This window comes from Agelaius tricolor, unplaced genomic scaffold, assembly GCF_023055355.1.
Source record: "Agelaius tricolor isolate 1412-34295 unplaced genomic scaffold, bAgeTri1.0.p SCAF_12, whole genome shotgun sequence".
Classification (NCBI taxonomy): Eukaryota; Metazoa; Chordata; class Aves; order Passeriformes; family Icteridae; genus Agelaius; species Agelaius tricolor.
The window spans coordinates 9,933,326-9,946,806 of record NW_027269272.1 but is presented as its reverse complement, the minus strand read 5'-3'; the positions used below and the strand labels follow the sequence as shown (position 1 = coordinate 9,946,806).

Below are 13,481 nucleotides of genomic sequence, written 5' to 3'. Positions count from 1 at the left end.
AAACCAGGACAAAACAGAAAATTTTGCTTATTCTTACTGAAAAAAAAAAAAAGAGCTGGGAAAATTGAGATGTAGATGTCAGTCTATAGCTTTTAGTTAATTCTCCTCTGAAGCAGTAAAGTTATGAGACATCAGTGTCCCAGCAGCTCCACTTTCATATATTACATATGAGGCATTGATTTGTTTGCTGATTTGTTTGTTTTTCATTTGAAGATGACCTCTACAGTGAGTGCAAATTCAGCATGATGTAATCAATATCTATTTTTGGCAGACTGGAATAACTATTTAAATAAAACCATGATAACTGCACCAAGGGCATGCAATATCCACTGCAGAGGCTGGAAAAGCAAAGGACATTGTACCTGCTGTGCACTGCTCTTTATCTCCTCAGTTTTAAGGTTCTGGTTTCTGGACAGCTCAGGTGGTGTTATCCTGAGGCTGATTTATTCTGTCAGAACTATGGATGCTCTTAGGAGGTTACTTTCAGTCACAGGACTGAATTCCCTGGTACTCTGCCATAGGATAAGTGGGCACTGTCAGAGTGGTTTGAATGCTCTTGGTTTCCCAGCAAAATGGAACATGTGTTTCCCACAGAATAATACACCCAAGCTTTTGTGTTTGTACCAGTAAACATTTTCCATCCCCTTACATTCGTCATCTTTGTGTTGCATTTCTGACAATCCCTGGAAAGCCCACACTCACTCTTCCCTCTTTTATAATGTCTCTCAATCTGCATTTTAAAAATCCTGCAGTGTGTTTTCTGGGGCTCTATTCATTTACTCTTATAATTAGTTATCTCTTTGCTTTTGAGTTTCTGAGCTGTCAGCTCCTCTTCTGGCACGCTGTTAACAAGCTTTCTTTAAAAGCCCCTAAAATTGCATGGTTGGAAACTAATCTTGGGGTGTGTGTGAACATGTGTTTTTAATGTGTCTCATATATTGTAAATAATATTTGTTTACTTTCTTTTTTTCTAGTTGCAGAAACCCATAAAAAGATGGCCTTTACCTCTCAATTATATTATGTTTCTGGTGTTTCGTGCAGGTAGAGCCTTTCTTTGTGAGTGTGGCACTGTATGATGTCAGGGACGGCAGGAAGATCTCTGCTGATTTTCATGTGGATTTGAACCACACTCTGGTTAGACAGATGATTTCAGGTTCCTCAAGTCCATTAGAAAATGGTGCAGTTGAAAATATTGACTCAAATGAAATGGAAGAACCACAGGTCAAAGGGTTCCCAGAAGAGTGGCTGAAATACCCCAAACAGGTATTCCACATGTGACTTGCATGGCTTAGTGACTTGTGTGACTTATTTTAGTTTGGTAATATTCCTTTTCATTGGAGAACTTTTCCATGCTATGTTCTTGTTTTCAACAGAATTCTCTTTTGTGTGTCAGTTATGTAAAGGCACTTGCTTTCTGAGTTCCCTGTATAGACTATGTACAGTCAGAACTGATAAAAGGTATGTCTCCTGTTTAGAGAAAGCACCCATATTCCCTGTGCTCTTTGGGTCCATTTGCTGACCTCTCCCAACCAGCCAAACCAAATCACACCTCATAGCAGCACCTAGATGCTGCAATAATCTCAAAGTGCTTCCACATTCTTGCTGTTGCCATAAGCTGTGGGCTGAAACAGCTTGTGTTACCTTTTCTCCTCTTATTCCCCTGGGGAATGACTGACTCAGGCCAGCTCTTAGGTGCTGCCCAAGAGGAACAGTTAGGCCATACAACATGGTCATACTGCTTTTTGACTTGAGTCAGTCAAGACTTGAATCACCTTGTTTGCAAGGTGCTGCATGTGCACAAGCTGACTTCAGCAGTAGCATGAAGATTTTCTTTTCCATCTGGCTGTGTTGAATAAGTAGAGATAATAATCCTTAATAATCCTTTCTGGATTTGGTTTGTTACTCTTTCCATCAGCAGAGAGCACTGGCTCAGTATTGCTCAGTATTTCCTTCCTCCAGTATCACTGTATACTTTTGAACTGTTCTCCCTTTTATCCACAGGCTCTTTTCTCCATAAGTAATCCTCACTCTGAGATTGTACTGGTGGCAAAAATCGAAAAGGTGCTTACGGGAAACATTGCCAGCAGTGCCGAGCCTTACATTAAGAATCCTGATTCTTTTAAGGTAATGTAATAGGAACATCATTTCCTGCTCTGTGAGCTTCAGCCTGCTGAAGGCATTGCAAATCATGCTGACAAACCTCAGGTTTCTGAACAGGACAGGCTCCTGAGAGCCCCATGCTTCAGAAAGAAAATGTCCAGGTTCCACTGGCTGGATGAATGAAGCTCCATTTTGTCTGCAACTTACAAATCCATGCATGGTGCATGGCTGTGCTGGTTCTGCCTTAGTACAGGGATGTTCTGTTTCAGCAATGTTTTAGAAATTATGAGCTATGGAACATTGTACAGGAGAAAAGCTGGGGTAGGCACCTCTCTGTCTCTGAGAGCAGGCACTGCACCTGCATTGGGTAGTGACAGAAAACTGCAATAACAACTTTAATGCAGTTTTGAATAAAGGAGTGGTGACAGGGTTTAATTTGTCAGCAGCATCATATCATCTTGTGCTATCTCTGCTGTCCACCCCAGAACCTTTTGTTATGAACAGTATCAGGCCAAATTATTGTAGGACACTGTAGCCTCTTCAGCTTGGATGTACTTCATGCAGCATTTAAGATGTTAGAATGATACTGATGAAATAATTCACATTTCCTTTTTTGCAGTGTGCACAGAAAGTGTTAAAATCCAATAAACAGTTCTGCAGCAAGCTGGGGAGATACCGTATGCCCTTTGCTTGGTCAGTGAGGTATGTATTCATTCTTTTCATGATTTTATAAGCCTCTTATAGCTTATTCCCTTGGACTTCTATCTTTTTATTCTTTTCCACTTTTCCTGCCTGAAGCTAAGCAAAGCTTTCTGTCTGGTCCAGGACCCCAGAATATCCTGCAGGCTTTTCGTTTCATTGCCCTATTTTTCTCACAGCTAAACGTCAGTTACTTGCTCATTAAATGTTGCTGTGGTGGAATCTTTTCTTCAGGTATGTAGTGAAGTTGCCAGGGAGCAGCAAAGGTAGCTGACAGAATATCAATTTATCATGAGCTCCACCATTCATTGGGTGCTAAAAATGACCAAAGAGATTTCAAAGTTACAGTTCTCATAAGAATTTTCTGCAAAGATAATTGTGGTCTGAAATAAGTTGCAGTGGCCATCTAGAAAGTAGGTGCACAGGTTCTTGAGGCTCTATTCTTGTTTTGATGGCTGTCAAGTTTTAAGAAAAATCTGACCAAGGACTTGAGATGCTTTGGGGGTCATATTGAGGGATTACAGTTCAGGTACTCCTGCATTTTTCATGTTAGTAGTTGATGGAGAACTTCTGTTTTCTCATTTGGTCAGCTGGGTTTTATTGCAGGTCAGTGCAGTGGCAGTAATGGACTTCTTTCTCTCTCTCCTCCTGTATAATTTTTGCTTGTCTCACCTCAAGACTGAGGCACCCCTGTGATTTTTGATCCCCTTTTACCAAATTTGGCTCTTTTTCCCCATTTGTTCTCCCTTCCAAGTTTTGCTGCTGTCCCTGTGAGGCAGAGAGCCCCCTAAATACCTGCCGAGCTAGGGTGCACTGAGAAAATTCAAATTCCACACTCATTTACATCTGCTTGTCTGTTAACATTGCTCAGGTACGACTTTAATAAAAGCAAAGTATAAAATATTTCTGTTTTCACAGCTTGAAAATAGAAGTTTCCACATGCAGCTATCGCACTACAGGGGGAAAGAAATGGTTTGGCTATGATAAATAGCAAAACCCTGGGTTTGGAAATGTGTTTTCCAGTCAGTTCATTCTGGCATTAACCACACTCCTGTTTTTGTGTGGAAATTTCCCTCCATAAAGCAGTTACAGATGGCCACAGTGCGATTTTTACGTATGCATTCAGCAAGCCAAACTCTTGACAGCTGAGTATTGCACATGTGACTGAAACTCTTAATTAGCTCCTGTGGCACCAGTTTGTTAGCATTGCTCAAAAGCATGACTCAGGGTTCTTCCCTGAGTTCCTGCTGGGAAATCTGGTGTCTGTGTGCTCTTGCAGGTATAATTACAGTACGTGTTAGAATTGCAGTGTGTCAGAGTCTCATATTCCTGCCAGAACTGCCAAAGTTTGCAAATATCTCCCTCAGCTACATATTGTAGATGTGGGGGGAAACTTCATTCACAGAGATTAGTTTTTACACTCTTACTCCTTCAAACCCTCTCCACCCTCATAAACTTCATGTTTTAGAGCCTAATATTGGAACCCTTCAGCAGCTTGTGCAGCTCCTCATTCGGTTCAGCTGCCAAGGGTTGAGGTAGCTGAAGGCAGTGAGACTGCACTGGTTTCCACTGAATGTCTAACCCTGGAGGTGAGCAATTGTCCCCCAAATCAAAAACCACTACTTCAAAAGTAACCTTTTTCAAAAGTAAATTATGAACAATGTGCAGGTTTTCTGTGCTTCACTAGTTTTTAGGATTGTGGACAGCTAACAATGTCAGAGGAAGAGAATAATGTAAATTATTAAGTACTGAGATGATGTTTCAGTTTTTTTAGTGTAATCTATTAACTTGCTTTTCCCTGAATTACCACTTTTAGAATCTCCTCAGGAGTTTAGTTTGGTGAAATTTTTCATATTAAAATATCTCAGTAATTAAGTACCGAGCACTAAGGTACACTGTTAATGTGTTAGACAGTTACTGGACTCCAGGACTGTAGAAGTTTTTAAAGCATTTTTTGTTTTAATGTGACAGTTGTCATTCTCAAGTGCCTTCAGTATGATTCCTGTGACAAGGAGCACTCTTGTTCCACCTGCAAGGATATAGCAAAACATGGGATTGCAGTTACTTAACTGCAGCTGTAACACATTCAATTCTTGCTGCTCTGGCAATTCTTCAGCTTTAATGAACCTGGGGAATGGAGACACCACTACAATTTGATCTGTGCATAAAATATACCTTTTTAAGAAAGGTTATCTTGTTTTCAGTGGACATCTAAACTACTCATGTGGTTGTAAGAACTTTATATAAATGGAGTACTGTGTGTAAACTGGAGAGATTAAAAAGTACTTCCCTGTTTTTTAGTAGTTGCCTTTAATTTTGTCCTGGGTGCATTTTTTAGGCAGGGACATGCTGCTGAGCCAGTCCTAGAGGCAGAGCATGTGATAACCAAGGAGCACTGATGCTCTGGAGCAGTGGTTGTAGGCAGGATGACTTTGTACAGCCCTTCTGACTCCAAACCAGAGGGAAGGGCAATGGTGGAATCTTTTGGGTTTGAAGATACCTTGAGGATCAGGATGCTGTGTCCCTGAGCCTCCTGAAGGGCAGTGATCAATACCACTGACCCAGATGAGCTACTTCCAGCTTCATTTCCTTTCTCACTTGCATCCACAGCCCTCCTTGGCAAGTGCCCCTACACCCTGCTGCACTGAGCAGGGGTTTGCTCAGTGTCAGAGCCTGCTCTGAAATCTTTCCAGCAGAGCTGGGTTTGCTCAGCATCACACTGCAGAGCCCAGGGGCACAGCAGAAATCACTCACCCAATGTTTTGGTCCTCTCTGTTAGTCTGGAGGAGGAAGCAGTGCTGAGTCCAAGAAATATCATCACGTCACCTATACTGTAATAATTATTAAATCTTTTTTCTTTTCTTTTACTTTTTTCTGACTGCAATTTAATAGGATCTGTAGAGTAAGTGGTGGCTGCCAGAATGAGGTCTGGTTTCTCCCTAGTAAGCTTTTTGACATGGTTTGTTGGTGTGGACCTTATTCCCTCCAACAGCTGGAGGTAAAAATCTGATAGAAGAGAGTTGATCATTCTTGACAGTTGCAAAGAAATGAGATAGGGATGCTTCTCTCAGTCAATTGAGTGAAGATATGGTGCATTTGTACTTATTCTTGGGCTCCTCTTCCAAAGGTTTGCTCTGTTATTTTGCATCTGGCAATTTGTCCTGGCATCAATTCTTCTTCTCACTGGCAGTGGAACAGAGAAGTAAATTAAGGAAGCAAGATTGGCCAAATGATTCACAGAACAGCAGTTAGTGTCAAGAACATTTTACTTTTGTTAAGCAATGTTTTTTCATCCTGCAGTTGAATCCAAGGTTCATTAATTTGGATAGCTGTTACATTAGCCGGTCCAGCAGCGTGTGTGACCCTTGAGGATACACAAAGGGCACTGCAGTGTCGTAATTAAATCCTGCAAGTGTCAATGAGCAGGAATGGAAATGGCTGGAAATGTTTTCCTGTGCACACAACAACTGATATTTATTGTTCTGTTATAGATGGATATCCTTCTTTTCCAGTTCATTGGGCACTTCATAGCTGGTTGATCAAAAATTTAGTTGGTGTTCCACAAACTTGTTTTGTGAGGGAATGCTAAGCCACAGTGAGTTGGTGTCGTGCTCCTGGAGGGCACAGGACAGATTTAATGCACAGAAACATTCCCTGAAGTCTCTAACCTGGTTCTGTAAAAGCCTGTGTTTCATTGTGGTAAGAGGTGGTGGTTGAGATTTGACAGCTAGTTATGATTTCCATTCTTTAAAACTATAATGATTTTCCTTGGATAATAACTTCTTGGATGAAATTACCTATGGATGAAACTACCTACTAATACATTGAATTCTTCAAATTGATTCCTTGAAATAAGGAACCAGTCTCTTTGTTGAAGGGAGGAGTCATGTCCATGATGGATGAGAGGCTCTTGCTCAAACCAGGTGTGAGGTTTTTGCAGGACTGGGATGCACATGGAATAAACTGAAATTGCCTTTGTCCTGCAAGCATAAAGCTTGGCAGGGTTCTCTTGGGTGAAAATCTGCAGAGAGGCTGTGAATTTGTGTTAAGAATTCCTATCACAACCTTGTTAAAAGATTACATGAGAATTTCAAATGCTCAAATATATACATACACACATATATATGGATGACTGTTTATTAATATGTCATTTTTCTTTTTTTATAGGCCAGTGTTTAAAGATAATCAGGGAAATGTTGACAGAGACTCCCGATTCTCACCCTTATTCAGGCAAGAAAGTAGTAAGATTTCCATGGAAGATTTGATTAAACTAATAGCAGAATACAGAAGGTAAGGAAAACTTCTAGTTTGCTTTGGAGCTTTATAAAGCCGTGCAGAATAATTGTAGCTGGATTTTTTTCTTCATTTACCACAGTGTGCCAAAGTGGCCGTGTTAAATTATATTACATTAGTGTTTTTCACATTAGGTTATTACCTGCCAAAGAGTGCTTGAGGTTGGGCTTTCCAGGAAAATTGAGATGTCATTTGGCACATTAAAATAAATGTTATTATAACCAAAAATAGTGATTGCTTAAACCAGCTTTTATCAGGGGAAATGCAGGTGAAGTACCCAACATTATCTCAGGGGAAAAAAACCAAAAAAGAGTGACAGAGATACAAAATCATTCTTTTGTGAGTTTCCCAACTCCTTGCTTTTGTTTGTTTGTCTCCATGGCAAATTCCAAAGAATGGACATCGAAAGTAAAAACCTTCTCCAAGTATTTTACAGCCTATTAATTTCTTGGCTGGGTAGTTTTCATACAGGTATAAATTAGGTTAATTCTAGAGCAGGGTCTGTGTTTATACTGGATAAGTGACATGAGAATTGTACCATGTATTTCTCCTTGTCTCTTCTGCTCTAAATGGGCCTAAAAATGAATTAATCTAAATAACTTCTGTTCCATTTATATGAAAAGAGATCATAGAAAGATTGAATGTCAGCTACAGGGATTGGATTAGGCCCTTAACTTCTTGTGCCACCTTATTGTTACTGGTCAGGACACTCCACTGACTATTCATTAGTGTCACCTCTGCTGTGTTTGTGTTCCTAAAGCATCTCCTGGACAAAAGAGATTTAGAATTGTGGTTTTGGCTCTGCTCAAATTGCTCAGGCACAAGGAATATGCCTTGGTCCCTTTTCAGCATGGCACCTGCAGAAGCCACAATGCTGTGAACTCCTCTCATCCCAGTGCTCACTGAATTCCTTTCAGGGAATATTTCATTCAGGTTTTAGGAAGTAAAAGTAGATAAGTTAATTCTCATAAATTTTGCTTCATCACTTCCTTCCTTTTCTACAAAATAATACTGCTTGCAAAGAGAAGGCAGGAGTGAGACTAAGAAAAAAAAAAGAAACCACAAACCAAATCATATTTTATTTGTGCTATTACATTTGATTAGAGTTTAATAGCCAATAGGTATATGTTAAATGTGTTTAATGTAACTTAAATATCTTAAATAAGGGTCTGTTTTTCATTTTCAGTTAATTCCTGTGATGTTATGATCTCTGTTCTCCTAATTTTCTAAAATGTTTTCATTTATCTCATTGCAGAGCAGAGAAGATTAGCAAAATACAGACTATACCTGGCTGTTTGGACATTGCAGTTGATTGTGTTCCTTTGGAACATCCAAGTATGATTCCACTTTAAAATTAATTATTCTAATTAAATAGTAGGCTTTCCATCCATAATTGTGCCTTGAGACAGTTCTGACAGAGGGGTGTCCTTTGTGTAGGAAAACGTATGCAGGGGAGTGGTTTTGATTTGCTGTCATTTGATTACACCACTCTTTGTTTCATCCTGTACCTGGCCAGATCCAGCCCAGTTTTCAGTGTCTGTGAAAGAGAAGAAAGAAACCCCACTGCTGCAGCTGGCCTGGAGCCACTTCTCCCTGGCTGCAGAGCACCTGCATTGCTCTGAAACTGGCAATTTCCTCTTGTTCTAGGTTGGAAGGAAGTAAAATTTGGCATGGTGTATGTGAGGGACCACAAGCTCCTTTCAGCTTCCTCACAACATATTGGTAGACTTTTCCTGGGGATTATCCTATGATTTGAGGAAGGAATTTGTAGGCAGGATCTGTCCAATGGCTTTTCCCAGAAATAGTTCTGGTTGCTCTGGACATCTCTAAATTGGTGGCCCCTCTCAGCTTGAGTTCCCCATGTAGTTAAATGTCTCACTGCTTTAATGACATAGGAAGAGAAAGTATTCTCTGTCCAGTTTTAATCTCTCCCAGTCTCAGTGACAGAGGGCTTATTTTCATCTTCTGTTTCCTGATCTGATTTCAGTTATCCCAATTGCATCATATATTTGATCTAGTGCTGCACTGCTCATTTCTTCATTTTATGTAGCATGTTATTAGATAATAGAGAAACTTAAATGAGGTGTTGAGCTGTAAAATTGATGGGAAGCAGCATCACTCAGTGCATTCTGTAGAAGTTGTCCTTATACCAATGGGGCTGTTAAACCATAAAATGTCACCAAATAATGTGGGTGTCAAAAGAGGTTACCAGTGCTGTCCAGTTTAATTCAAGTGAGAGAAATCATTTAAGGATGATATATTGCCACTGTTCTGAGGTAATGTGTAAATTTAAGGCATCTCAGCATCAGTCATTTTAGGTAAGTTAAGGCAGGATTTTGTATGTTCCATCTCAATATGCTTATTCTCAGTAGTAGGACAGTGAAAACAAACTCAATATGTGATGGATCTCTTTTCTTTTCTTTTGAAGACTGTGTTACTTCATCCTTTATTCCAATCAAGCCATTCCATAATGTAAAGGAGCATCAGCCAACAGTGGAAGTGGAGGAGTTCGTGCAGGAATCAACAAAATACTCTCGACCTTACAGAGTGTACAAGAACCAAATATACATCTATCCAAAACACCTCAAGTATGACAGCCAAAAACACTTCAACAAGGTACAGAATTGACTGATTCAGGCCAACATGGGCTAGCAGTGGCCTGCATGAGCTCATTCAGGAATCCAGGATAATTTATAAAGGAGAGGAAAATGGAGATGTCACTGAGTTGGCTCTTCATCTTTTTCAGCTTTTGCAATCATAAAACACTGGTACCATTTTAATGAATCTATGGATTAAGTTGTAACGGTGATTCAAAGAGAGATAATGTGGTAATACCTTCTTCACAGTTTTCAGAAGGGCTTTATATTAATGACAAAACGTGTGCAGATAAAATTAATCTTGATAATGTTTGTAGTTCTTAAATGAAACCTGGTACCACTTGTGTTTCCATGGTGGTTGAAAACTAATTAAGGAGGCCAAGGTATAGGTAAGTTCTGATCACTTAAGAGTCTGCTTCTACACAGTCATTTTGAGGCCTGGCTTGCATTTTGCATTTTTCTTGGAAATTTTATTTCTAGTGATATCACTGAGACTTACAGGCATTTATAAATATTTATACACCATCTGCATGTTTCTCTTGGATTCTGAAAAGGCCTTATTCCAGCTCTGTAGTTTACCTGAGTTTTTCTGGCTCCCCATTTCTGATCTCAGCTTTGATATGCTCCTGTCTCCCCAGGCACGGAATATAACAGTGTGCATTGAGTTCAAAAGCTCTGATGAAGAAGGAGCAAAGCCACTCAAGGTGAGCTGCTAGAGCTTTATGCTCAGAGGGTGCTGTTTCTGAGAACATTGCTGATAAAACCCAGGAATAAGGGTGATACTGACCCAGAACAATTCAAGAGTGGATGTTGTCATACATCCCTCTAATTTTGCACTGTGGCTCTGTTAGATCCCAGCTGGTCACAGTGATTCCATTTTGCAGTGCCAGTGCTCTGACTGGTGGAGGGGAAAGGAGATAATATTAGAAAATGGAACCATTTTTTACAGAGCAGTTTGCTTTTTCTAGAATTTATCACTTATCCTACGTTTCTCATTGAGCTCTGGAGACTTGATTGAAAAGAGTGAGGCACAAAATTAGAAGGACCTGAGACTTTATTCTTAACTTTGTTAAGAATTAATCTTCATTTTTAACTTTGGTATTACCCAAGGGCTGTTGCATAGTCCAGTTGTGGTCTAGTTTTCCCAGCAATAAATAAAACTGCATTACTCAGTCATCAAGAGCTCCCAGACAGGACCCTGCCAGAAAATAGATTCTTAACAGGGATAGCTTTTGCAACATTTGAAAGTCAGTAAAAGCACTGTATTGTGTATTGAACTGTATAAAATTGAAATAGATTTTGTAAAGCTTTTTGCAGAAAACTCTGAAATTGATAACAGCAGGGAAGAAGTCTAAGGAGTCTGCATTGCTTAATTGAGCATAGGGTAATTATCACAGAATCAATGGACTTTTACTGGAAGGGTGTATTAAAAAATCCAGGTTTGAACACTTAAAACATTTCTTTTAATATTTGATAAAGTAATGATCAATCTTTCATGATAATTGTTTTAAATGTGCATACATATTAGATATACCAGTACTAGTATCTTCAGCAGAATTTCCCAATGTAATGAAAACATGTTACTTTTATCAGTGCATTTATGGGAAGCCAGGTGGACCCTTATTTACAACCTCAGCCTACACTGCTGTGCTACATCATTCCCAGAATCCTGATTTCTATGATGAGGTCAGTCTGCTTTTTCTTTCATTAAATGTTTGCCAATCCCACATGTTTGCCAGTGAGACAGAAAAATATCTGTACAGAATGCTTCTGTTGCCATTGCTTGTGTATCTGGAAGGGCTGTGCTGTGTAGATTGACCCGCAGGATCATGTTTTGTTTTCTCTTCTTAAATCAACTCAGTGGATTGTTCTTTTGTAAGATGTTCTGAGTACAGTTAAGATGCTGTAGAATTAATTAGGAACAGTCCAGCTCTCTGAAATGCATGTCTGGATTACATTAAGGATCCAGCTGCATCTCTGAATTTAATGGAAACAGTAAACATTATGGTGAAGTGTGGAGCCAAGTGACAGAACAAATCCCTCTCTGACATCCAAGATGTGCACTGGGGCATTTTGTTGATGCAGTGGTCTGAACAGAATGTGCAGTGACGTGTGGTGGCTGCAGCAAGTCCTTCAGCTGCTGCTTCTGAGGGTGCAGCCACAGAGCAGTTCATGGGATGCCTTTGCCCAATGTTACTCACAGCTGCATCTTCTTGTTTCACCCAGTGTTGGTTCCCCAGGCTTCCTGCAGGTGAAATTAATTTCACCCTATCAGGGACTGGTGTGTTTGGTGGCTTGTGAATGTCAACTGTCTGTTCTGGATTTTCCACTGCTGCTTTATGTGCAGTGATGAGACTGGCAAACAGCATAGGGTTTATAGCCAGCATTTTCCAAACTGTTCTCATAGTCAGTAAAATTTCCTTTTTCAGTTAAAATTTACTTTGATAAAATTGCTGAGGCAAGATCAGCAGATGATGTACAACCACTTGTGAAGTATAAATTTTAAGATTTCTGTTTAGGAACTGGGGTGGAACTTAAAGCATTAGATTTTCAGAGATTGTGAACTCCTTGCTAATCCTTTACAAGACGTGTTTTGGGGTTTAACACATCTGAAAGTGTCCTCAATGTGATGCTAGTGAGCCACTTGGTTTGGGGAGATTACTTCAACCTAAATGAGGAGCTGAATTCAGATGTGAGTAGCCAATCTGGCTGGAAGAGGTGTGCACCTATCCTAAATGTCCCTAGTGAAGCAGGTGCAGAATTTAAAAGAATATAGGATGTTAAGAAGAAAGTTGTCTTCATCTCTATCTCTGGGGGCCCATTTTATATCTGTGTTTATGGTATTAGGTTCTTACCCATAAGCTGGTTTAACACTGGAAGCATTTATCTACCATTTCTAACCCTTACTTTAGCACAGGCTTAGCTTGGATAAATTCCATCACAGTTCACAAGAGCAAAGGGTCATTTTTATTAGTTCTTATGGTAACATGTTCTGATTAATTTTTTATTTGTATTTTTTATTAGTTTTTTATTGTATTTTTATTCCAATAGGTTAATAATACCTAAAAAGCAGTATGTAGGATTTTATGGACAGCATGATATGGGATTTAAGACTGAGCAGAAATTATAAAAAAGTTTATTTTCATGTCAGTTTTTGTTACTTGGTCTTGGCCATGAAATGATGCTGAAGCAGTAGCAGAGATGTAATTTTAGTTTCAGTTTGGTTGTCCTGAAAATATGAGCATTTATGGGGGCTGGCTATTTATGGCTGCTAAAGTGCAGGTGATCACTTCTAAGCAGAGTCCACCACTCTTTAGTTCTGTCCTCTTTCGTCTTATGCTCTTTCATCATTAATGAAAATATTCCTCCCCAAGACAAAGTTGAAAAAAGCTGTTTTAAGTAAAAGTGATAGATGATCCTCATAAACAATTTCCTTAAGACAGCATTTCTTACCATAATGTTTACCATGGGGCAAACATTACCCAGTAAAGGCAGGCTGTACTTAGACCTCTGTGTAGAGAGATGTCACTCATTTAGCCCATCTCTGATGCCTGGTTTAATTGATTTTTAAACTAAAGTGAGGTGTAACATTTTACATTTCAGGTGAAAATTGAACTTCCCACTCAACTCCATAAGAAACACCACATTCTGTTTTCATTTTATCATGTCACCTGTGATATAAATGCAAAAGCTAATGCCAAAAAGAAAGAGGCTCTGGAAACACCAGGTACCTGTAGTAGAATTATTTTCAATTATAAATATGCATTATATACATTCAAATAAGGATTTCAA

At 39.4% G+C, this 13,481-nt stretch overlaps 1 protein-coding gene across 14 annotated transcripts in view; it reads left to right on the top strand.

Annotated features, from left to right (window-relative positions):
- The window catches only part of DOCK10 (dedicator of cytokinesis 10), a 144,091-nt gene that overhangs the window by 87,873 nt on the left and 42,737 nt on the right, over positions 1 to 13,481 (top strand). For all 14 annotated transcript variants that reach the window (XM_071437513.1, XM_071437517.1, XM_071437512.1 and 11 more), the window contains exons 12-20: positions 1,042 to 1,263; positions 2,002 to 2,124; positions 2,720 to 2,802; positions 6,967 to 7,089; positions 8,348 to 8,427; positions 9,521 to 9,708; positions 10,328 to 10,393; positions 11,283 to 11,375; positions 13,293 to 13,416. In XM_071437513.1, coding sequence (XP_071293614.1) covers positions 1,042 to 1,263; positions 2,002 to 2,124; positions 2,720 to 2,802; positions 6,967 to 7,089; positions 8,348 to 8,427; positions 9,521 to 9,708; positions 10,328 to 10,393; positions 11,283 to 11,375; positions 13,293 to 13,416 — 1,102 coding nt within the window. The remainder of the gene's footprint in view (positions 1 to 1,041; positions 1,264 to 2,001; positions 2,125 to 2,719; positions 2,803 to 6,966; positions 7,090 to 8,347; positions 8,428 to 9,520; positions 9,709 to 10,327; positions 10,394 to 11,282; positions 11,376 to 13,292; positions 13,417 to 13,481) is intronic.